Source organism: Cucumis melo, chromosome 6 (genome assembly GCF_025177605.1).
Source record: "Cucumis melo cultivar AY chromosome 6, USDA_Cmelo_AY_1.0, whole genome shotgun sequence".
NCBI classification, from domain to species: Eukaryota; Viridiplantae; Streptophyta; class Magnoliopsida; order Cucurbitales; family Cucurbitaceae; genus Cucumis; species Cucumis melo.
Window position 1 is genome coordinate 32,175,528 of NC_066862.1, and position 25,709 is coordinate 32,201,236.

The following is a 25,709-nucleotide window of genomic DNA, read 5'->3' on the forward strand; positions in this document are numbered from 1 at the left end:
AGTTAGAAGTCGATCCAAATTAATTGAAAGTCTAAGATCATCTTCTAAAAAGATCAAGGTCGATCATTCAAGAATATCAATATCAAACATGTAAGAAGATCAATAGGCTTGGGAATTAAAGTTTATTCATTCGAGAAAAGAATCAGATGATAAAAATTAGAGATTGATGCACTTATGTTGCAAATTAATAAAACCAAACTCACTTCCACAAATTAAATTTCTTTTGTCATAATCTTATGTGAACCGTTACGAATTAGTGGTTAAGAAACAATAACTACAAACTAATATTTAATACGTATTGAATAGAGGGGATTTTTCAAGAATAATAATTTTCTTTTAAAAAATTAAACTATTTACTTTCATAAAGGAAAAAAACAACTAAAAAATTGACGTCATCTTCGACAACTCCTTGCCTATAATCAGGTCAAGTAAAACACATTGTTACAGTTTTTAAAAAATCCAAATTTCAAAAGTTCCATATAAGTACCATATTCAACTTCCCAAAATAAGTTAAAGTTAAGCAAAACTATTCACCTAGAAACAAGTTAAAAGAAACATCTTTCACCCTTTAACAAATAAAGTCAATAAAAAAAAAATGCACACCCATCAAGAGAATTTGTAAAGCAAAATGATTCACCCACAAACAACATGTTAATCAAACAACCTACCCACTCAACAAAACACAATACTCATACAATCCAGCACCCAATCAACAAATTTAAGAAAAAATCAAGCCTAAACAACAACATATTAAGCAAACAACAGATCCCTCAACAAAACATATTAATCACATTACTCACCCCTTAACCCACTCCCTAAACACAACAAATCAAGAAAAGTTCACTCAATACAAGAAAAGTTCATCCACCCCTAAACAACAACATATTAAGCAACTAAACAACCCACCTCTCAACAAATCCTTCAACTAGACATTAATCATACAACTATACCCTCAACAAAACAGATTAAGAAAAGTTAATGAACTCACCCCTTACCACATCAAATTAAGAAAAGCTCATACACCCATCAACAAAACATATTAATCATAGAATGACGTAACTCACCCTCAACCCAACCCTAAACACCACAAATCAAAGAAAGTTAATCCACTCTTCAACACAACAAATTAAGAAAAGCTCACACACTCCTCAACAAAACATATTCACGATACAAATCACACTTCAACCCAACCTAAACACAACATACCGACAGAGATCAAACATGTACAAGCCCTCAAACTGGTGATACATAAATTTTTAAACTTTTCAAGCCTATTTGGGGGAAGGAATAAGGGAAAAATAACTGTTTAGTCACAGAGGAAAGGAATATGGATTTAATCCCTCCTTTTTTCCTTCTCAATCTGTCTCTTTCTTCCCCTCAATCCCTCTTCTATCTCTTTCCTTCCTCCCAATCTCCTTTCAAATTCCCGCAACCCTTTCTCACTAAAAGCTATTACAAACAATATTTTTATATATATAAAAAACAATTAAACAGAAAGAATGGCCCTTTTCTTTGCCTTTTGAAAACTTATATATATTATTATCATCGTTATTATGGTATTTTTAAATATAGCAAAATGAATCAAAATATTTACCAGATATGGTAAAATTTTAGATTCTATCAATATCTAAATTTGAACATATTTTGTAAATATTTTGTGAAGTTTATATTTTGTAACGTTGTTGATGTTGTTATTGTTATTAATAATAATAAATGCATTTTGAGATATAAATTATGTGTAATGAGTGAAATGGTCCTTCATCACTTCTTAGAGTTGTTTCTAAAATTAATAAAAAATAATTTTCATAATCCTTCCCTAAAAGATTATCCTAATCACTCATAATCCTTTCCACGCAATTATTCATTTCTTCCCCCAAACAAAGATTATAATAATCACCCGGTAATCCTTTCTACATAAACCTTCTCCTAAACAAAGATTATCATAACCCAAGGATTATCGTAATCTTTTTCTTATATTATTTTCATTTCCTTTCCTTCCCCCAAACGACTTCCGAGATTATGAGTATCAATGTACTTTTTTCCTTAATTGAGCCCTATTATTTAAACAAAATAGTATGAGTATTTTTAATAGTTTTAAAATTTGAGGATAGTAATGAAATATCAAAGGGTTGTTTTCCTTTTTAGAATTAGAATTTAGTTAGAAATTTCAATTTTATTTAATGTTGGAAATCGAGGGGAAAATAAGTATTAAATTTAATAAATATTACAAAAATTTGTAAAAATATAATTTTAATAAAAAATAGAAAACAGAAAGTTTGCAAATGAAGGCTGATTTTTTTAAGCACAAGAAAATTTAAAGATTGAGAAAAATCTTTTCTTAAAATGAATTTTTTGGGTGAAATCACTATGATTTATTAAAATAAATATATTAAATTTGTTTATTGAATATAAATAAAAAAAATCATAACACTCTCATCATATCCTTCTCCGAACAAATATTATTATAACACTACCTAACATAATCATACCCTCCAGATATTTAACTTTAAAAAAAAGTTAAAAAATTAAAGGTATTATTGAAAACTTTAAGTTCAAGAATATTTTCGGAATAAAGCACATTCACATTTTCTATAACTTACCAAAAGAATCGTGAATGCGCTATTAATTATAAATGGTAAATGTATGAAACCTGAAAACAGTTGAATACAAAATCCTTTATTATTTTATTTTTCGAAAGTATTTGTAATTATTCAGTTTATAATATCTCGTTGCGTAACTATTTTGGTTTTAGTATTTGATTTTTAAAAGTTAAAGTCTATCTTTTTCTCATTTTACTATGATTTGTATTTTCTCAATTTAAATTATTAGCCAAATTTAAAAGATGTTTTTTTTGTTCCGTTCAATAAACATATATTTTTTGTTAAATAAAGTCTATTTTCACAATTTCTCGTGTTGATTTACTTCTTTCTTGAAGTTAAATATTGAATTATTAGTTAAATTAAAAAAGAAGAGACAACTTTTTAAAAAGTTATTGTTGAATCACAAATTGACACGTTATTTATCAAATTAATGACAACAAAATACAAATAATCAAATTTGGGACTAATTAAAAAGTTACACGTGTCCAAATTGATGACTAACTAATTCGGATGACGTCCCATGTTAGTTTCATCAAGTTAATTATTTTGGTTTAAATAAATATGTATAAAAAAACAAGTTTAATTTAACCCAAATACCAAATAGAAAGTTTTAGAGGAAATACCTACTTTGGCTAGGATATTTCGAAAATATCCTAGATTTAATTTTGTTTTACTTAAATAGGAAATGACTTATTTTGTGGACAATTTTATCTTAATATTAACAATTAATATATATGATTTTCGATTTTAATAAATAGTTAATTCCTTAATTACATTATTGTTATCATAATTGTACACTATAATTTTCTTATTTAAATTTACAATTAATAGTTAATATATAACTAATTGAAAAACGTTTTTATAATTATATTAATTTAGTTTCCTTAATTATAAATGGTCAAGTTTTGAAATAAAATAATATATATATTTCTACATGGTAATATTATTTAAAAAGTATATCTTCATCCAATTTTCTCCTCCGTCCTCTCTCTTCGTTATTCCATTCTCTTATATTTAGGTAGATTATTTCGGCCAACCACATTCTCTTCGATATTCCATTCTTTACAAATCCAACCACCTTCACATATATCAGGTTAGTTAATATTTTGTAATATATACACAATTTTAATTAGTTATAATAGTAGCATTACAGTATTTAGATTACATTTTTTATACATACGTATAGTAGTTTATATTTACATTTTAAGTTACAGTAGTTATTTATTGTAAGTGTATATTTAAATATATACCCGTTTATCGTAAAGGTGTATTTAAATATATACCGGATTGACATTCTTAAAGTATATTTAGTTTGATATATACCCCTTAATATTTTTTACAGGATGACCAGAATTGCAGTATATTTCGATGAGTTTTTCAATGAATCACACAATTACGTTAGTTTTAGTGTGTCTGAGATTATAGTTAATGAACATATGTGCTATAAATATTTGTACAGTAGCCTTAGATCCAAGTTAGACAGTATTATTGATATGAACAATATTGATATATACCTTTGCATAGGTCCTATAGAATGTGTTAAGAAGGATTGTCTATAACGAACGATAATGATGTTAAATGGGTTTACCATATAATAACATCGAATGTTGAGCGTCATATTGCATTTATTTTTCATTATGTTGGTCCTTTATCTATTTGATTGGGTTCATCGTCATCGACTTCTTTTCAAACTCAAATTCATGATGATGGAGGTAGACTTTTTGAAAACATTGATATGTCTAAGGTAGATTCAAAATTTTTCATTGAAAGTCTAAGACATGTTTTCAACTAAATTTTTATTCAAAAAGTGTTTACGAGCCATTGCACTTAGAGATAATTTTTACTACGTTACTTCATTTTTTTTAATTCGCTAATAATTTAAAATGAGTAGTTATGTAATTTGGGTAGGACTTTTATATAAAAAATGAGCTTATTTAGTCCTTTAGGGTAATATATAACAAAATTAGGCTCATTGTGAAATATCATAGACCTAATTAAGTTATTTGAGTTAAAACCCCTACTAAATATGACAAAAAAAATCCATGTGGTTGAGCTTTAAGTCTAATCTATAACAAACCAAACCCAAGCTCAAAAGAGAAATTTATAGAGGAGTGGGATATAAATTTTTCTTTATAGAAAATGTAGGCAAAATTCTCTTCATAATCATAAGACAAAGATTAGAGGAGGATCAAACTATGTCACATCAAATCAACATAACACACAAATTCAACTCTTCGAATTAAATTTGTCTAAAATTCTCTTGCGAACAATTATTTTTTTAATTTTTTAAAAATTGGGCATGAATTTTTAAACTATTTGTAAAAGTAGATAACAATGGAAGAATTTTAAAATAGAAGTAGTGCTTATAAATTTAATTTAAAAAAAAAACTATAGACAATGGGGTGTAAGAATAATTCGAATAGTTGAGTTGAGTTAGTTTAAAATGTGGATTAGGTTGAGTTAAAAATTTTGGTTATTTTTGAGTTGGGTTAGGTCTCGGATTGGAGGTTGAAAATTTTTGGTCAACTCAACCCAACCCAACCCGAATTAATAATATTTATATTATATTATATATATTTTATTATTTATTTAATATTTATGGATAATGTTTGGAATGTTGAACTTTTATGGATGTTTGAAATTTTAAATTTATAGATACTTGAATTTTTGGATGTGAGTATTTATCGATGTACAACAATTTTAAACCGTATGAATATTAAAAATGAAAAGAAAAGTAAATAATACAACCCGACAACCCAACCCATATTTTAATGGTTGGATTGAGTTGTGAGTATAATTCGGGTTGTCAATCCAACCAACCCGAAAAATATGAGTTGGGTTAGAAATGTCCCTCAACCCAACCCATTTATACCCCTAATAGACATTACTCCTACTTCCAAATTTATTCTTTGTTTTCAACTTTTTACCAATTATTTAAAAAAAAAACCAAGCCAAATTTTACTTCAAAAAGAGAAATTGTAAAAAACAGAATATTTGACAAAATATTTACAATTTATAAAAAAATAAAGTATAATTTTTTATGTGTATTTTGTTCTATGAGTGTAAATGGTTTGTCAAATTTTTATATTTTGAAAAAACTTCTTATAAAAATAAAAAAGATCATTTAGAAACTTGTTTTTGTTTCATGAATTTAACTAAGAATTCAACCATTATACTTAAGAATATCAAACTCGAATAAATAGAAATTTAAAAAATAAAAAATGAGATGGCCACCAAACGAGATGCGGATAGGACATATAATTACCAAATTTTAACTTATTTTTTAAAGTATTGATAAAAACATATATAACAAAATATTTGTGGACTTAATTTAAAAAAATGGTAAGAGATTTAAAAAAAAATACTGTTATGAATTTTTTTCTCTCTCTAAAATTCGAGTTATTAAGTTTTTGTTTAAAAATTTAAAAAGACGGTCTTAATTTCATGGAAGATAAAACCCAAAAGAAAAAGAAAAAGAAAATATAGGATATAGATAATAATAAATTTAGAAAATAATAAAAAAAAAAGGTTATAGTTTTTGATTAAGAAGAAAGGAAAGATGAAATTGCATAAAAGAACCACAAATCTGTTGGGTGGAAGACCCCTCCTTCGCTTTCTTTTTTCGTTTTTATTTTTTCTGTGCAAAAACAAATAAACCATCCCTCCTTCTCCTTTTCCGATTCACGACAAACATTTTTTAGGTTTCCTTCGACTTCTCTCTCGCACTACCCCTCTCTCTTCAATTTCTTCCATTAACAACCCCACTGAAGCTTTCTTCAAACCTCTAAACGGACACCCTTTTCACCTCAGGTACTCTCTCTTAACTCTTCTTCTTTAGCTTCAGATTTCCCCCAATCTCACTCTGCTTCAGCTCAATCAACCCTTTACTTCGATTCCCTCTTCCTTTTCCTTTTCTTGCATTCCTAACCTACCCATGTAATTTCGGGTCTTTCTGAACTGGTTTAGTTGGTTTCTTTTTTTAATTCAATTTTTGTACTATGTGATTCTTTCCTTTGCTTGGATTAGCTTATTTTAATGTTCTAGGTTTAGCTTTGCTTTCTTAGAGGCTTGTTTTGGATGATTTAGTTTGAGTAATGAACACCCTTTGGTTGGATTTCTGTGGTTGAAGTGTTTACCCTTTTGCCCCTGTGAATTTTTTTTTTTTTTTAATTTTTTATTATCATTCTTTGATGAATGGGGTGTTTACGAGGGAAGGAAGGCTTTTCTTTAGTGTAATTGTTAGGTTTAATTGTTTACGGAAAGGCTATTATTGGTGCAGAAACTGTGCTCGTGCGTGTTCTTCATCATCCAAGAGACTGATGTAAAATAATTTCTGGTTGTCTGTAAAATAGCTGCGCAATGGCTGTTGAGACTTTTGGAAAAGCTCCAATGTTCGATGATGACGACGAGGACAACATGCCGATAGTTTTTAAAAGGAGTAATGCATCTAGGCAAAATCAGTTAGATTCGGAAATTAAACATTCACAAGCTCAGAGGTTGAATAAGTTACCAGGGAGGCAGGGTTCTGATTTATGTTCAACCAATGGGCAAAGCTCTAATAATCAAAAGAGGATGACTTCATTGCCAAAGACATCACCCATGAGATCCGAAATAGGAAGTCAGAAAGCACCCAAGTCGTCACCTATCCAGGAACCACTTACTAAATCACTAGGCAGTAGTTTGAAAGCTTCAGATTCTATGGATAGCCGAACGAAAAATTTGGTAAATGCTGCGGTAAAAGAGGAGAATGTTTCTATAAATCCTAGTCAAGAGAATAGTGACTCTGAAGACGATAAACCATTGAGTATTAGATTAAAAGGGAACTCCAACCAGCCCAATAAAGGGCTTGTATCAACAATACCAAAGAATAAAGTAAAAAAATCATCAGGAGATTCTGATGATGAAGTTCCTTTGTCATCAAAATTTCAAATGAAGCATGCTTCAGGGCCAATGGGTAGTAAACAGCTTGGTTTTGATGAGAAGAAACCTTTGGTTCCAAAAGTTCATCAGAATGGTTCAACCTCAAGGGATAAGCTACAAAAGCCTGCTGTCCTTTCTAGCAAGAGACCTCTTCCTAATGAAGATTCCCATTCCCCTTCTCAATTTTCAACAAAAAAGCCAAAGCTTTCAGATTCATCTTCTCCTTTGAGTAGCAAGCTAGTATCATTGAAAGCAAAACAAGAAGTAGATGACGACGACGACGATATTCCTATTTCGCAGAGATTGAAGAAGACGCCTGCAACAGCGAATAAGTCATCAAGTTCTAAGCCAACAGTATCAAAAGTCGTTTCTTCTTCAATCAAGAAAACATTCAAAAAGTCCAAGAAGCCAGTCAAGAAATCTAAATATGTTAAGTCCACAAAGTTGCTGCCCAGTGCCGGTGATGGACAGAAAAAATGGAGCACCTTGGTTCACAATGGTGTCATTTTCCCACCTCCATACCAGACACATGGGGTGAAGATGCTTTATAAAGGGAAGCCTGTTGATTTGACTCCGCAACAAGAGGAGGTACTTCTTCACCTGAGTGTTGCATGCACAGCATGTTTCTTTCATTTTCTTTATTACTACTACTACTACTATATTAGCATGTAATTTGTGTCATGCACAGTTCATCTTTTGTTGTATTGTGGTAAATAATTTGGTTGATACGAAAATTTGCTGTTTTCAGGTTGCAACCATGTTTGCAGTGATGAAGGATACAGATTATATGCTAAAACCAAAATTCAAAGAAAATTTCTGGAATGACTGGCGCAAATTACTTGGGAAAAACCACGTCATTCAAAATTTGGATGATTGTGATTTCACCCCAATATATGACTGGTATCAGATGGAAAAGGAGAAGAAAAAACAGATGACTACAGAAGTAAGTTCATAATGTTTCAATCTTCCTCGTTGTTTATATATCTTTTCATCTTTATAAGTTTAATGGAAACACCATTCCACATTTCAGCATCTCTCTTCGGTCTCACATTACTTTTTCATTAGCAAATCTAAAGAAGTAAGGATGTCTTCAATGAGAAAAAATGACTGTTTTCATTTCTAAATGTTACAGACTTCTTTTCTGATGGTTTATTCTTAGGCTTTTGAAGAATCCATAATTTGTTTTTTCGGTCTTATATGTTTCTAGAGTTTTTGCTTTAATTTCAATTTTTAGGTTTTCTTTTCATGGCTTGGTTGTATAGATACATTGCAAAGGTGTATTTCAAGGCGCCTTTGCTCCGTATTTCTTAATGTGATTCATTTTTGTTACAAGGAAATATGAACTATTTATGATTCAAGACATTATATTTTTGGTGCCTTTGCTCCACTCAATGTCTAACCATAATAGTTACTTCTATTTGATACTCTATTTCAACTTAATTTGTATTCTATTCTGAATATGGGTGAATTTGATGCACATTATATAACTTTTCATCTTTAATTGATTAATCTGCAACTTTGTATGAAGCCAACTATGAGCCTCTTTTCAGAGCATTTAATTCCATTAGTTTTGTTTTCACATTTCTGGAATTTGTTTGTCCAGGAGAAGAAAGCTCTGAAGGAGGAGAAACTGAAACAAGAGGAGAAGTACATGTGGGCTATTCTTGATGGGGTTAAGGAGAAGGTTATTTTCATTTACCTCGCTTGCTTTCTGGAAGAATTTAGTATTGAGGATATTCTTTATTTACTTTGACAACCTTCCCTCTTAATGATTGTACAGTGTAGTCAATGTTAGAGCACTCAGTGAATGAATGTTGCTCAATTAGGGATATAGTAGTAGACTCGTTGCATTTTTGTTATAACTAATCAGCAATTGGCCACAACTTAGGTCCTACAATCTTTTCTTTTTTGATTAATTTCACATGCCATTCATGAGTTGTAAGGAGTATTGAAATCAACCATTGAGCCATTCAATTGCACACTCTAGGGAATTTTTATTTTTTTTATTTTTTTTTATTTCAAGTAGTTTGTTTTGAAGTGAGAGAAACTGTGTTATGTTGTCTGCTGAACTCAAAGCCAAACGAGAAAATTTCCACTTCTAGTGTCAAGAAAGTTGTCATAGTTATCAAAATTCAAAAGCTTGTTGATGCACTACTTAGATGCAAGCAATAAGAGTATTTTCACTGTAAATACCAGCTTAGAGGAGTGTTGACTGGTGGTAATACTTGATTAACTACGTTACTCATGTGCTATATACTTGTTGACACTTTTTTATGTCTGCTTCATACTAAATTACTAAGTTCAGGCCACGGTTGCTATTAGTACTATGTATTTTGGAAGTTCGTCTTCACAATTGATTTTATCTGCGATCTTATCTATTGAATTGTTCCACTGGAGCATTTACACATTTTTCTTGTTCTTATATGGATCTCAGGTTGGAAACTTTAGAGTTGAGCCGCCTGGATTGTTTCGAGGCCGTGGAGAACATCCAAAGGTACCATATTTAGAATTTGAATTCAGAAGGTTACAATTTTACTAGCATATATGTTTTGGTATTTGGATGTTCATAGTTTACCCTTATATGGAGATTTGTTACTTGATTCAGTTTTTAAAGCTTGGTTGTCTTTACAGATGGGGAAATTGAAAAGGCGCATTCGCCCCAGTGACATCACAATTAATATTGGAAAAGGTGCTCCGATCCCTGAGTGTCCTATACCTGGTGAAAGGTTTGATTCTTCTTCACACCACCAGAAATAAGTTAAAGTAAAAATATTGCAAAATAAGTGGCTCTGTGTTTCTAAAAATCCACAAGATACATACCTAAACTGTTTCAGAATTTCTCAGCTGTTTCATTTTCATTTTTTCGTTAAATTTTGGGTTTTCAACAGGTGGAAGGAAGTGAGACATGACAATACGGTCACATGGTTGGCTTTCTGGAATGATCCAATAAATCAAAAAGAATTCAAGTACGTGTTTCTGGCTGCTAGTAGTTCACTGAAAGGCCAGAGCGACAAAGAAAAATATGAGAAAGCAAGGGTGCTCAAGGTGTGTCATTCATTATAATTTTACAATTGTTTGTCGAAGTTGTAGTGTGGAATCATCATGTCTGTTGAACCATTACTCTTTTGTGTAGGACTACATAAAAAACATAAGGAATGCGTATACAAAGGATTTTACAAGCAAAGATCCCACACGGAGACAAATTGCAGTTGCTACTTATCTCATCGATAAATTGGCTCTTAGGGCTGGGAATGAGAAAGTAATGTCATCTAGCCTATTTATGTTTCCCATGGTTGCTATATTTTATTCTTTTCAACAATTTTGATTTGGAAAACTTACTAAGTTGTTGATCCTTATCGCAGGATGACGATGAAGCTGATACAGTTGGCTGCTGTACGCTGAAAGTAGAGAATGTCAAAGCAGTGCCTCCGAATCTTCTGGAGGTAAATATCTTTAAGCTTATTGAAATAGAAGCTTGAGAGTTGAGACTTGAGAGATGTGCTGTTTTTAATGCCCACAAGAGATGACCAGTTGGTTCTTTATTTCAGTTCAACTTCCTTGGTAAAGATTCAATCAGGTATGAAAATACTGTTGAGGTCGAGCTCCCTGTTTTCAAAGCAATCACACAATTTCAAAGCGGTGAGCTTGTTTGTCTGTTTGTTAGTTTTTCTTTATCCCTTCATTTCCTTTGATGCCATTGCTGAGGCTGTAGCATGTCATGTTTTTACTTGCTTCAGGAAAAAGTGGGACTGACGATCTTTTTGACAAGTTGGATACGAATAAATTGAATGCACATCTGAAGGATCTCATGCCTGGCCTCACTGCAAAAGTGTTTCGTACATATAATGCTTCTATCACACTTGATGATATGGTAAAACATACTTGGAGCATCAGTTTTTCACCTATCCATAGTTCGTTGTGGGGGGCTCGTGAATTCAATATTTGTTTTTATCTACAAGAGTAAACAGAGTTATCCTTTTCAAAATAACTCTAGCAGGATGTTTGTTTCTTAGATTTGGGTCTATAGAGTGCGGTTTCACAATCCCATTCTTTGTAATCCAAATATGAGATACTCTAATCTTATTCCCAGGCTTTCCTTCCTAGCAAATCAAAATAATCTTATTCTCATAAACCAAACACTATTTCCTTCAGTCTTCACTTTATCCCTCTAGCCTCCAAACTCAGTTAATTGGGCGTGGGGCTAAACCCAGATAATTTAGCTTTATTCTTTTTTATTAGGGGACCCCCTTCTACACTGGATGTGTGTGTGTGTGTGTGTGTTTTTTTTTTAATATTGTTTTTGTAATTCTCAATTCTCTACTCTCAAAACTCACATAATTGGGCGTGGACACAGATAGGTTAGTTTTATTCTTTTGGATTGGGACTTGCATGGAGAAGAGGAGTTTAATGGTTGACTTGCATGGAATTTTAACAGATGTACTTGGGTCTAGTTGATCTAGGTTAAGTTCATAGAAATTATTACGCTTGTTTCCCAAGGCATTCTGCTACTTTTGTGATTTTCATTTTCTTTCCATCCATTTAATTAGATTTTTAATAAGATTATTTATGACCATTTTCCATGATAGTTGAATAGAGGAACCAAAGATGGAGAGGTTTCAGAAAAGATTGTCACATACCAGCACGCAAACAAGGAGGTAAATTTGCTCCTCTTCAGGGTTTTATTAGTCTAATATCACGCCATTTGACATTGACCAATTTTTCTATGAACTACAGGTTGCAATTATTTGTAATCACCAGCGGACTGTTTCGAAATCACACGGGGCACAAATGACAAGATTAAATGAGAAAATCTCTGAGCTCAGGGTAATAACCATACCTACGATCCACGTCCACCTTGGTTAAATAATGCTGCCAATTCACTTTGTAGCTCCAGTGCATTTAGTTTCTCGATCATTTGTTGTGCAGGACATTCTGAAAGAGCTGAAAATTGATTTAGATAGAGCAAAGAAAGGAAAGCCCCCTTTAAAAGGTTCCGATGGAAAGCAAAAAAGGAACTTGACCCCGGAAGCGTAAACTTCTTCATTAACTTAAAAAAGTCACATTAATATATTCATTTGTAGTGTTTAATTAACTTTTAGGAACTCATGCTACAGGTTAGAGAAGAAAATATCCCAAACGAATGCAAAGATCGAGAAGATAGAGCGGGATATGAAGACTAAAGAGGATTTGAAAACCGTAGCATTAGGCACATCAAAGATTAACTACCTTGATCCTCGGATCACAGTCGCATGGTGTAAACGTCATGAAGTCCCAATTGAAAAGGTGAGTATAATTTTGTTACATTCATGATACACACAGTAAAACATTTTGAATCGAACTGTCTAAATCTTGTTTTCTTATGGAGTTCAAGAATTTCCTTCTCATTTTTGTTATTCACAATCACAACCTACTCCCACAGATATTCAACAAATCTCTTCTAGCAAAGTTTGCTTGGGCAATGGACGTCGATCCCGACTTCAGATTCTGATTGTTGTTTATATTCTCCGGCGGTTTCAAACCCTAAATCATCATTTGCCTCGGCTCGACCTTGAAAGAAAATAAGGAAAAGAAATGAAGAAGAGATGAGTAGGAAAAATTGAACTGTACTATTTTGCATTACATTCAATTTTTTCTTTTTAATCCTTTAGTTGAAGAGGAAAGTCCCATGATGTATGTTTATCTAATCTCTAATTATATTTGGGGTAAAAATGGCTCAATTCTGACACTTCCCCATCCCATCCCCTTCCCTTCCCCCACAAAGCTGTGTTGTGAAAACATTTGATTATTCAAAGCTTTCAAACAGCCCTTATACTAATTGTTGAACATTTTAACACACCTTTATAAATTTGATGATTATACCTTGCCTTGGTTCAAACTCACTGTTTTCTTTCTTTTGGATTTCATTCATTCTCTTGCTTTGTATTAACTGATGAGTTAGTGGATAAATATTCTGAATCAATTTCTTCCAATTTAGAAGTTGAAGTGCACATTTGAAAATGTAGTGTTAAAAGCTAAAGAAGTAATTTGTTCTAAAAGACAATTAGGTAAATATGTTTCTCCAGATTTATAATTTCTGTTTCATTTGCAAAATTTTGTTATTTGAAACCATGCTCACTTTTCTTTGCCAATTGTTTTAATGGCTCACCAATCATTGGTCTACCAATGGCAATTAACAGGCTAAACTAACGATTACTCCTAAAAATATAAAAGGATTCCGTTTATGTCCAGATAATTATCAAAGTTTTAATAGGAACTCATGCTAGACTTCTGCCAAAAAAAGAAAAACCTATGCAAAACATGGATAAAGTTCTGACTAAAGGTAAATAAATCTCTCTCACTAGTAAATTATAGATTCATGAACGAAAATCTGACTCGAACACTCACATTTTAGACAAACTCATTCCAATTTGCACTTGTTATAAAGATGTCAAAATTAAATTATATTTTAGAAACGTGTATTCCCTTTTCTTCCACAGTACACCATGGCCGTCCAAGTGGAGATAATATTAAATATATATATTCTTAACTATATGTAATATTTTAATAAAATAACTAACCCATAATCGACGCAAGCCAACAAAACGGGATGACGCAAAAGGGAAAAGACGACGTAGTTTTAATGGAGTTTTCCCTGCCATTCCCGTTCCGTTTTACGAAGACGTCAACGAAGGGAGTTTGACTCCCTCTCCCGCCGTGGTCAATACGACATTGATCCAATTCAACTCAAATTAGACTTCAATTCCTCCTCCCACAAGGTAAATTCCCTGTTCTCTAGATTTTTGGTTCCTTTCGTCTTCTATTCTACTTTGATTTTGGACTTCAATTTCTGGTATCTGCCCGACATTGCATTGGATTGGGTTTCTCTGATCAGAACTGTAGCTTATTTTTATTTATTTTTGTTGGGTATTGTTTCTTTTGGTAAGATGGGTCATATGTTTTGTTGTCATCATGCTCCGTTGCATTTTCTTCCCATTTTTTTTTTAATATTTGTGGTCGATGGTTATTATAGATTGGCTATACTCATTCTCACGTTGATATTATGAATTTTGAATATTTGATTATGTCATTTGGAAATTTTTAACTCACTCACCATTGGTTAGCTTAATGTCAATAATGGCTGACGTAACTTGTTGAGTAATAAAGAGCTTGATGGAATTGAGTTTAAATCAAGGTGTTCATCTGAAAAAATATCATGATATGGAACCGGGTTTTAGGATTAGGTTGAGGACATGCAAGCTCGCTTTGACTATAATTTAAAGAAAATTTTGCTAAAAAACCTTCTAGGTGCTTGTTTTTTTGATAAATCATAGTTTATACCTTGAACATTGATTTTAGGAGTATTTCTTAGTCTAACTAATGGAGATGATAAGAGTCCATTTTACTGCTATTAATGTGTTTCTGCTTGTTAGGTTGGTGATGGCACCTTCTGATTTATGGATAAAGGAATATAATGAAGCTTCTAAGCTTGGTGATGATATCAATGGCATGATTTCTGAAAGGAGTTCCTTTCCTGCAACTGGACCAGAATCCCAACGTCACGCTTCGGCCATTCGGAGGAAGATCACAATTTTGGGGACCAAAGTTGATGGCTTACAGTCCCTTTTGTCGAAACTTCCTGTAAAGCAGCCCCTGTATGTCGTATCTTAGATTGAATTTAGCAAAATTCTTATTTGCATAGTACTGTAATAATGTTAGAGCGTGTTGGTTTGGCTTCTGTTTTTGCCATGCATATACTCCTTTGAATTAAACCTCGAGTATAATTATTCATCTAAAGTCTAACCTTGGGATTTAGATGAGTTTCCGTGTTCTAGAGGAATGAGTAGTTGAGAATGATATATACGCTAATTAATTTCAGTGGTAGTTCTTAGTTAGAGTAGTTCATTACTAGACCAAATACATTTTTGGTCTTGGGTATGAGTACAGTGTGTCTATCCCTGAGACATCAAAAGAAACTTTGGTTTTGAGATTTGGAAGATAGAGCTATAAATGACTCAAAATAACATGATATCTTTGAGGGACAATTTTTAAATGATGTGGTGGCTTTCATATATATTTATACTTTTTATTAGTTTTAGTTCATGTGCCTTTCTCTCTCTTCTCCTTCTCCATCGTCAGTGAATTCCCATTGCCAACCTCCCAGTTGCCTCCACAAGAAATGTCATCGCTCTCCCACCTCATCATTACTACATCATAATATGAGAGTTACGAAGGGGAGGGGAGTAAGACGGGGGAGGTCTTTCCAGATTTTTCCCTTGACTTTGATCCATGCAACAACAAACACACTAGAACTATTTTTCGAAACTCAAGGATAAAATAAACACAGCCAAAAACTTTTGGGACCAAAATTAAATTTATTTTCTCTGAATTGTTATATAATTTTGAACCACTAATTCTAATTCCTAAGTCCAAGATCGTCATTTCTTATGGTATGCAGGTCCGAAAAGGAGATAAATCGACGTAAAGACATGCTCATTCAGATGAGATCAGAAGTAAAGCAGATGGCCTCAACGTTGAACATGTCAAACTTTGCTAACCGAGACAGTTTGCTAGGCCCAGAGATGAAATCGGTGGATGTAATGAGCAAGACAGCTGAACTAGACAATCAAGGACTTGTTGGTTTCCAAAGACAAATCATGAAGGGCAAGTTTGTGTGACAACTCTACTTTCACTATTTTTATATAGTTCCCTTTTGGGTCGTCTCTGATATGATTTTGAAACAGAGCAAGATGAAGGTCTTGAAAAGCTGGAGGAGACTATTATAAGTACAAAACATATTGCATTAGCGGTCAATGAAGAACTCGATCTTCACACTCGCCTAATTGTATGATTTCTTGTTTGCATTATGCATTATGTAATACTTCATTCTGTGTCAGCTAGATTTGGTTTTACATGCCATCTAATTGTACTTTTCTCTCCAGGATGACTTGGATCAACATGTTGATGTTACAGACTCTCAATTAGCGGTAAAATCCTCATCTACTATTCTTTGTTGGCTATAGATATCTTTCGTGTAAGTGATGCCTCTTTCACAACAATGAAGAAAATTTGATTAATTGGTGTGGGCGTGCTACGTTGAACACGATACTGACTGTCATAAAAAAATATTCAACTGAAGAAACCTGATGATTATTTGTGCCCGAGGATTTTGTGATACTGTAAGATAAAAGGTAACCAAACTACAAGATAAACCGGTATATAGACGTCTTCCCTCTCTTGAGATCTCCCTCAAGTCCTAAATCACTCACCGAAATGTTGTTTGCTTTTCTTCCTTTGCTAATAACCTTTGTTTCATCTTGATCTCAAGAAGCCAATATCTTGTAAGGATCTGTGCATTTCCGTATTTCCATAATAACATGATTATATCTAACTTTATAAGCTCTCCTTACATGGTTTTCCCAAAGACTCGGTACCTACAGAAGTTATTGTTCTTACTAGCTGTCTATATATACATATGTATACACACACATATCAAGGTTGTTCCGGACCTCTAGTGAACACGGGACTATGTATGATTTCATAACAATCTTCACATCAAATCAAAGATGAACGAAGTATTAAATCTCTTCAAATTATCTGTGCAGAGGGTGCAGAAGAGATTGGGAATAATGAACAAGCGAGCAAAGGGGAGCTGCTCTTGCTTTGGAATGCTTCTGTCTGTGGTTGGTATTGTGGTTCTCATCACTGTCATATGGCTGCTCCAATACTTGTAAATGTTATATAATCATATGGGTATATAAGATTTTTCACTTTATGATTAATATCAAATACAGAACTGTCCGGTTATATTTAGCTTGTATCATATGCTTCATTTCTGTCTTGTGGAATGGGAACTCATTTAAATGAGGAAGAAAAAAAAACTTGAATGGTAATTAATCTTAAAAATGAATTCATACATGTTAGTAGAGTTCTTAAAATTCAATGAAAACATGAAAAATCTTTGTTCTAAGATTTCTTTTTCTTTTTAAAATTTTAAAACTAATTGTACTTAGATTTTGTTGTGTGTTATTCTGTTTTTCATTTTTCAGCGCTGGGCCAACCCTTTTCTTTGGTCCATCTTGGTCTTTAGTTACGAGCTTCGGCCTTCATTACAATGGTTGTTCTTGACTTTGTTGTTCTTATTCTTAACAAGTTTATTAAAGAATGTTTAATCTTAATCAACTTTATTAGAAACGAGGACTCATAAGTCATAATGGGAAGAAAAGTGGATTATATTTTACTTTTCCTTTAACTTCTGAAAAATTAGACATTTGTAAAATTAAACGTATAAACTCCACGGGACAATATGCTCATAAATTTTGAGGTTTGATTTTCTACCCATCCAATTAAAAAAAAAAAAAAAAACCCCTTCAGCCACGGACATGAATTTTTCTCTAATTTTATAGGAGTTTCATGAAATAGTTAAAATGCCTTTTAAGTATAACTCAAATAATTAAAATAGAAATTTTGAATGTCCTCGAAGGAAAGAACCTAAACAACAGACAACGCACCTCATTCAGGATGAGGGGGAGAAATATCATTTGAGAAAACGTATATTCACCTTGTTCATGATGAGGGGAACATATATTCAGATCAACAGAGGAGGCGAAGGCTGCAAGAAAATAAGGTAAGAAAATGATTAAATACTACTCCAAAATACCGAAAAGTTAAAATTAGAATCTAATCCCTTGTCGATTTAAGATAATTATTAAATACTACTTTTGTTGTTTATAAGTTTTTATACTTTTAAAAGATTTTTGTTTCTCATCGTAATTTCAACTTTAGTTCATTATGATGTTATTTTTAAAAGTGGTAATTCTTGCCACTAATGATTCAAAAAGTTCAAATATCAAAATAAGCTAAAATTAAAGTCAAAATAAATATATTAAAGAGAAACTTTTGTAAAGTAACAAAACATCAAACTATTTACGGTCCAGGTAATAAAATACATGAAGTTAGCAATTTTTTAAATATTCCAAGTTTGCCCTTTCATATTTTTTTTCTTTTTTTCTTCTCACGACTTGTCTATTTCGTATTTCCCATCTTCTCCTGCAATTTCGTCTTTCTTCTTTCTCTTTTTTTTCTGCGATTTCTTTCCATCATCTTTCTCATTTTTCAATTTTTTATTTACGTTTTTTAATATTTCCATTGTTTTTCTTCTTTTCTTCTTTTTCTTTTCTCGCTTTGATTTCTTTCTATCATCTTTCTACTTTTCCTCTTCTTCTTTTTTTTTGTGATTTCTTTCCATCGTTTTTCTTCTTTTTCTTTTGGGTAACCAAATCTAAACAACTGTATTTAAAAAAAAAAACAAAATTTAAAAAATCGTGTATAAATAATCTTGAAAAAAAAATCATTTGGATTGGAATAGCTAAATGAAACGCTTGTGTAAAGAAATCTAAACGATCGTGTACCAAAATAACTAAAAAAAATCATATACCAAAATAAAAAAAAAAACATTTAGATTTGGGTCTCCAAATCTATAACAAAATTAAATGATGCAATTAAAAAAAAAAATAAATTGTACACATATTTAAACGATCGCGTATAAATTGTACCCATATCTAAACGATCACGAGTAAATTGTAATCATATCTAAACGATCGCGTCGTAGCTATATCTAAATGATCACATATAAATTGTAGTCATATCTAAACGATCGTGTATCAAACAATAACTAAATCTAAACGATCGCAAATATATTAGGCACGCGTTGTTGACGGCGTGGTCGACGGAGCATTTTTGGTATTTTACACTGTGGATATCTGAACTTTTTTCATTTTCGAAATTGTTTTATAAAATGTAAATATTTTGTCGCTTTTTTATATTTTTGAAAAGACCCCTATCTTACAAAGTATTAAAATTAAAATGAAAAAAAGTTTAAATTACAAATACAATCAAAGTTTAAATTACAAATATGAAGCGAAAACAAGCCAAACTTAAAAATAAAATTTTAAATTACGAATTTGATTCATATAACTTTTAAAAAATAAAATTTAATTTTGGAAAATTTTCGTAAATATAATAAACGGCAAACTATTTATGACACGTGTAACAAAGTCCATGAAATTAGGTCCCTCTTTTTTTTCTCCGCTACGATTTTTTTACATGTTTTTTTTTCACTGCGATTTCTTTTCTTGTCTTTTTTCTTTTCTTTTTTTAAGTTGAGATTGTGTATAAAGAATCTTTTTTTTCTCTTCTTCGTTTAAATTTGAGTAACCAAACTTAAACGATCGTGTACAAAAAAAAATAGCAAAATCTAAAAGATCGTGTATAAAAAATCTTGTCTTTCTTCTTTTCTTTTCTTTTTTTACGTTGAGATTGTGTATAAAGAATCTTCTTTTTCTCTTCTTTTCTTTTTTTTAGGTCGTTTAAATTTGAGTAACCAAACTTAAAGGATCGTGTAAAAAAAATAGCAAAATCTAAAAGATCGTGTATAAAAAATCTTGAAAAAAATTATTTAGATTGGAGTAACCAAATGTAAAAAAAAAATAACCAAAAGTAAAAAAACAATTGTAGACAAATCGAACGAAGAATTAAAAAAAATTGTTTGAGCCAAATCTAAATGACGGTGTATCAAATTTTGAAAAAAAAAAACTATTTAGATTTGGGCGATAGTGTAATTAAATTTAAACGTAATTAAATTAAATACAAAATTAAAGAATTGAAAAAAATAAGTTGTTGCTAAATATAAACAACAAAATCTAAATTATTGTATACCAAATATATTATGCACGAGTTAACGAGACATTTTTAGTTACAATAGATGTATGGATTTTTTTCGTTTTCGAAATTGTTGTGTAGCGTGTAAATATTTTGTTGTTTTGTTGTATATATTTTTTTTAAAGATGACTTTAATTTTTATAATTGAACCAAAACTATTTATGGTAAATGACTTTCACGGCCTTCAATGGACCCTACCGGCCAGCCTCTGAACCGGAGAACGACCGGTCGGTGCTTTCCGCCATTGCTGCTGACCTTCTCCTCCTTTCAGGTGCGTTCAAACCCCTCATTGTTAAACCCTAAATTCGTAGAATTTACTCTCTATGAGCTTTCTGCAACTTCCTCTTTCTCGAGTTCATTGCTTCTTGTTCATGACCTAACAATTTGTAAGTCTTCTGTTGAATCCGAAGGTATATGATACTTTAGTAGAATTTGTACCTATTAGGGAAAATTGTACAGAACCAACACCGACACCTACAGATACATAGTTTGATAATATGAGCGTTGTTCCGAAGGAATCGATTGAAATCGTTGCGCAGAGCATTGGGATTTCTAACCTTTCCCCTGAGGTTGCTCTTGCACTCACTCCCGATGTCGAGTACCGGGTCCGTGAAATCATGCAGGTATTCTCATCACAGATTGGGTCTTTCTTTGAGGATTTAATGCTTTATACGATAAGGATCATGTCAATTACATCGCTGCTGGAGATGTAATTACAGATTGAGTGTTTTCTTCTTTTTCTTTCTTTTACTTTTGGTTATTTGATATTGTTATTCAGTGGAAGTTAGATGTACTGTATGTATGTATTATATTTAGGCTTCAAGCATATTGTTTAGAACTTGATTCATTATCCTTGGTTGGAAGAGCTTTTAGTATTTGAAGGTTGTTTGATTTCTATTGTTCTTAAAATGCAGGAGGCAGTTAAATGCATGCGTCACTCAAAGCGAACTGTTCTCTCTTCCAGTGATGTTGATAATGCACTTAAATTAAGAAACTTAGAGGTGAGTTATGGCAGTGTAGGTAGCTGCTTTCTTCTCTTTCACCTTTTTGTTGTGGTTGTGTATAGATTAACATAGCATCCGTTTGGAATTTGATTTAGGCATATTTGATTTCTTTGTTATTATTTTTAATGTTTTCCAACTTTTCTGTTTGATAGATCTAGGTCTTGATGTAGTTCGTTGACCCCGTTTTACTCACTAATGATGTTGAGGAGTATTTCTAGTGCTGCTATTCGAATTCTCTTTTGAGTAAACGATTCTTTTAATTTTTAATTCCTTTCAATAAGGTTAGAAAGTAAATATTTGAAGTAGTTTCTCAGTAGTTGCATCGAACATTCAACTGCATCTGTTTACCTAATTGTTTTCACCGCATGATCATTAGTTATTCTTAAAAAATCCAACTTCAATAGTTTCTCCACTTTCTGGTATTGTGATTGGTAGTGAATATTTGACTATTATTTCTATTAATCAGTAAATTTGTTAGTGTTACTTGTTTGTTTCAATATCTAGTAAACTGATTATCCAGCCACATTTTCATTTAGTATTAGCATCGACTCATGTAACTAACATTTTTTATTTGCTTTTAGTATGTGTTATATCATGTTCTATGGATTTTATGACCAACATCTAATAGCCCCTATTTTTATCTATGAATATCTCGCCTTAGCCAATATATGGCTTTGCTGCATGTGATAGTTTGCGGTTCAAAAGAGCTGTTGGACACAAGGATCTCTTTTACATTGATGACAAGGATGTGGAGTTAAATAATGTAAGAGCTATACACATGTTAAATGCTCCAGTTTATTTGATATATAAGATCCTTTAACCACTCAAGTTTATGCTTTTTTGCAGGTTATTGAGTCACCTTTAGCCAAAGCAGCGGTTGATACATCAGTTGCTGCTCACTGGCTGGCAGTTGAAGGTGTTCAGCCTGCAGTTCCAGAGAGCTTGCTGACTGAAGGTGGTTTTTTCACTTGTCCTGTGTGATTTATTTTTTGTTTTGATATATAACGATCAGGTCTAAGGTGCATTGGTATTCATTTGACCTAGAACGTACTCAATTAAAGCCAATTCTACAAAGTTATTTGGATTGTTTATCCATTTTGCTTGTAGAACCCCATGATGGAAAGAAATCCGACTTGAAGGAGGAAGAACTTCCTTATGACTCTAAAGCACCTACTAAGCATGTGATTTCAAGGGATCTTCAGGTGCAGTATCTTAGAATGAAATTATGTAAGCTATATTGAGAAAAGAGTTTTATACCTTTTTCTTTTGCAGCTTTACTTCGAGAAAATAACTGGCCTTATCTTGAACAAGTCTGGGTCTATTCTATTTAGAGAAGCTTTAAGGAGCCTGGCAGTTGACTCAGGAATTCAGCCTTTGCTTCCATACTTTACTTGCTTCATTGCCGATGAGGTACCCTTAAGATTTATTCTTTTTCATTCTCAACACTTGTTTAAGAAATTGATCAATTTCCAATCATGTTGAGCTGATGGTTCCTACATCATAGGTTTCGAAAAATCTATGTAATTGTCAACTCTTGATTGCTTTGATGAGGATGGTCTGGTGCCTTCTTCGAAATCCACAGATTCATATGGCACCTTATGTGAGTAAATGGAAGAATGGTAAATTTATCTGCTTATCAATTGTTCTGAACTTTGCTGATAGATCTATACTTTATCGTAAAAGTCTAAATGTTGCTTCTTTATAAGCCTCACGTTGATTTGATTTGATGATGATATCTATTCAAACAGATAAACTTGTTATGATGTTGAATATTGTTTCTTTCTCCAGTTACACCAATTGATGCCATCCATCATTACCTGCCTTGTTGCCAAACAATTAGGTAAAAGATTGTCCGACAATCATTGGGAGCTTAGAGACTTAGCAGCAAGCCTGGTTTCTTTGGTATGCAAAAGGTGATCATCTTTCTTCTATATACTATGGTAGTTTTTCTCTAACAAATATCATTGTCGTAAAGCAGGTTAAATAAAATGTCTGATTTAAACTGTGATTTAGAAATTAAAACTTTTGGGATGCCTTGTCTGCTAGAAAAGGAAACCATATTCCTATTACATTGACATTCCCTCCTCAAACTAAGGTTATGCATTCTTTTGATTTAGATCATTTTCTTGTTTCAATATATTTGGTATAAAGTTCATGCAAAAACCCACAGAGAGATAATATAGCGCTCCTTGCCTTCATTATAGTGTGGGAAAAAACCATCATGGTTGGCCTAGTGGAAAAAAGGAGTAGTCTTAATAACTAAGAGGTCATGAGTTCAATCCATGGTGGTCATCTACTTAGAGGTTAATTTTCTATGAGTTTCCTTGACTCCCAAATATTGTAGAGTCAAGCAAGTTGTCCCTCAAAAAGAAAAGTTATAGTGCGGGAGTGCTTAGACCTCGTCATTTTATTTTCTCACTGTTTCTTTTTCTCCTTTACTTTATTATTTTTAACGCTTGCAGATTTGGACATGTATATCACAATATTCAACCTCGTGTTACAAAGACTCTTCTCCACGTTTTCTTGGACCCCTCAAAATTATTGCCTCAGCATTATGGCGCAGTTCAGGGGCTAGCAGATCTTGGTCCTGATGTGGTAAATCCATTTGCCAGTGACTTGATTTATCATATTATCATTTCAACTGAGTGAAAGATCGCCATCTTTTATTTTTGTGGTTTTCAAACCCAAAATCTGGCACTTTTTTCTCTTTTTAAATTCAAAGACTCATTTGCCTCTTTTTCCATGTCTGATGTGTTGATTTGATCGAAGTGAAGTTGATAGTCTATCTTGACTGCTGAATAGGTTCGCCAGTTTATACTACCAAATCTTGAACCTTATATGCAATATTTAGAGATGGAGAAGCAAAAGAATGAAATGAGGAGGCATGAAGCTTGTCAAGTTTATAGGACGTTACTGGTTGGTTCATGTTTCGTCCATCTTTCAATTGATGCTTAGCCTTGCTTGTATGGATTGCTATTACAAGCCTTGAAGCGTGATATTTGAGTTCGGACTAACAAACCCTTGTTTTCCTAGGATGCAGCTGGTAAATGTATGCATGGTTGGTTGAAGGTTTTTCCGCTCTCTCTATCTCCACCAATGCGTAGTACTTCGAAGATAAATGCGAATATCAATGAGAAAGTGGTGAAGACAATTTCAAGTATGATCTCTTCCCCTAACCCAACTCTAAGGATTATGATTTCTATACGGAATCTAATGCAAAATCTAATGAATCAATCATACTACTAGAATAAAGTGACAATCCTAACTTCCTAAACAAACGAAACGGTCAATGTCAAGTTTGTTCTCGGCTATTTGTAAAGGCCAAGTGTGATTTCTATGCATTTTTTCTTTTGGAAATTGGGCTGCAAAGAGATTAAATGATGGAAGATAAAAGTAGTAATAAAACTTTGTCAAAATTCCATTGACTTCTTACTCCCATTTAACTTGTAGATAAACGCAAAGCCATTTTGGACAACTCGGTGCAGCAACCAGCACTCAAAAAGATGGCAACAGATAACTCATTGGGCGCAATACCGATGAACTCCATGATGGTCGATATGCAAGGAGCCACAACTGGGCTTCCAACACCACTTGGAGGTTCAAACATCGGTGTCACTCGAAATTTCCCAAACGAAACGAGGCCTGGTAGGGAAGGTGAACTAGGATCTAAGGGTTCTACTGCTCTTGCTGTAGCATGGAAAGAGGATTTGGATGCTGGGCCATTGATAACTTCGCTTTTTCAACTTTTTGGGGAAGATCTGTTCTCCTTCATCCCAAAACCCGAGCTATCCTTTTTTCTGTGAACCATTTTGATAATTTCTTATCAAATATGTTGTTTTTCATGTTTACATCAGGCAAACTAGATTTTGTAGGGGTTACAGAATGTGATCATGTTGTAATTATAACACTAATGAATCTTGAAAAGGTGGTCGAATCCTTTTGAAGAATAGTTCAATTCCTTAGAATGTTGCCATGCAATGCTGTGTATCGTTTAGGGTTGGAGAGGTTTTGCATCTAATTCATACAATTCAAAGACGTTTGCTTGTTCGGTAGATAAGATACTTATAACCATGCCATATGATTCAAATCATTTGGATTTAAAACTTTTGTTAGCTCATTTCGTGTTTGGTAGACAAAATACTTATAACCATGTCTACATAAAATTTAAAACAATAGATTGTATGTAGCAATAGTTTACCAAGAAATTTATGAACGTCAGAAACTAGAGGGGATATTCGAGCATTTGAATCAAATTTGCTGCTTCGTGTCTATAAACAATAGAAATAGAAAATGATTATTAAGTCCATGTCAGGAATACAAGAATTTGGATGGTGAATTTTGAGACTTTTTTTTTTTATTATTATTATTTTAAGTAGTGGAGTATAAAAATTCGAACAGAAGAAAGTGAAATCTTTGATGAGCAATCATATGGCAGATTTTTGTTGGAAAGACATGTTCATGGAAAGAATTATATCAATGAAGTAAAATA

General features: G+C 32.4%; 3 protein-coding genes across 12 annotated transcripts; all 3 read left to right on the plus strand.

Moving 5' to 3' along the window:
• Window positions 1–6,178: 6,178 nt before the first annotated feature.
• LOC103491068 (DNA topoisomerase 1 alpha-like) lies at window positions 6,179–13,395 on the plus strand. 2 transcript variants are annotated; one of them, XM_008450882.3, is made up of 16 exons: window positions 6,179–6,410; window positions 6,953–8,108; window positions 8,269–8,463; window positions 9,124–9,204; window positions 9,955–10,014; window positions 10,152–10,246; window positions 10,409–10,565; window positions 10,654–10,779; window positions 10,883–10,963; window positions 11,069–11,159; window positions 11,258–11,391; window positions 12,107–12,175; window positions 12,255–12,344; window positions 12,447–12,550; window positions 12,635–12,803; window positions 12,940–13,395. In XM_008450882.3, the coding sequence occupies exons 2-16, from the start codon at window positions 6,960–6,962 to the stop codon at window positions 13,006–13,008; spliced, it is 2,670 nt and encodes an 889-aa protein (XP_008449104.2). In that variant the 5' UTR covers window positions 6,179–6,410; window positions 6,953–6,959; the 3' UTR covers window positions 13,009–13,395. The 2 variants fall into 2 exon arrangements, with proteins under 2 accessions (XP_008449104.2, XP_008449103.2); XM_008450881.3 differs by having other exon boundaries at window positions 6,180–6,410; window positions 6,880–8,108.
• A 713-nt stretch (window positions 13,396–14,108) lies between these two features.
• LOC103491069 (syntaxin-51-like) lies at window positions 14,109–17,303 on the plus strand. 4 transcript variants are annotated; one of them, XM_008450883.3, is made up of 6 exons: window positions 14,109–14,275; window positions 14,930–15,151; window positions 15,955–16,160; window positions 16,241–16,341; window positions 16,439–16,483; window positions 17,102–17,303. In XM_008450883.3, exons 2-6 carry the CDS (start codon window positions 14,937–14,939, stop codon window positions 17,228–17,230), a joined length of 696 nt encoding a protein of 231 aa, XP_008449105.2. In that variant the 5' UTR covers window positions 14,109–14,275; window positions 14,930–14,936; the 3' UTR covers window positions 17,231–17,303. The 4 variants fall into 4 exon arrangements, with proteins under 4 accessions (XP_008449105.2, XP_008449108.2, XP_008449109.2 ...); XM_008450886.2 differs by lacking the exon at window positions 14,109–14,275 and adding an exon at window positions 14,279–14,349; XM_008450887.2 differs by lacking the exon at window positions 14,109–14,275 and adding an exon at window positions 14,287–14,438.
• A 3,059-nt stretch (window positions 17,304–20,362) lies between these two features.
• Window positions 20,363–25,198, plus strand: LOC103491070 (transcription initiation factor TFIID subunit 6-like). 6 transcript variants are annotated; one of them, XM_008450889.3, is made up of 13 exons: window positions 20,363–20,487; window positions 20,627–20,839; window positions 21,131–21,217; window positions 21,882–21,983; window positions 22,067–22,175; window positions 22,265–22,422; window positions 22,493–22,630; window positions 22,725–22,820; window positions 23,009–23,133; window positions 23,683–23,815; window positions 24,023–24,136; window positions 24,254–24,377; window positions 24,671–25,198. In XM_008450889.3, the coding sequence occupies exons 2-13, from the start codon at window positions 20,714–20,716 to the stop codon at window positions 25,021–25,023; spliced, it is 1,665 nt and encodes a 554-aa protein (XP_008449111.2). In that variant the 5' UTR covers window positions 20,363–20,487; window positions 20,627–20,713; the 3' UTR covers window positions 25,024–25,198. The 6 variants fall into 6 exon arrangements, with proteins under 6 accessions (XP_008449111.2, XP_008449112.2, XP_050941696.1 ...); XM_008450890.3 differs by having other exon boundaries at window positions 20,369–20,487; window positions 20,662–20,839; XM_051085739.1 differs by having other exon boundaries at window positions 20,422–20,487; window positions 22,328–22,422.
• Window positions 25,199–25,709: the final 511 nt, after the last annotated feature.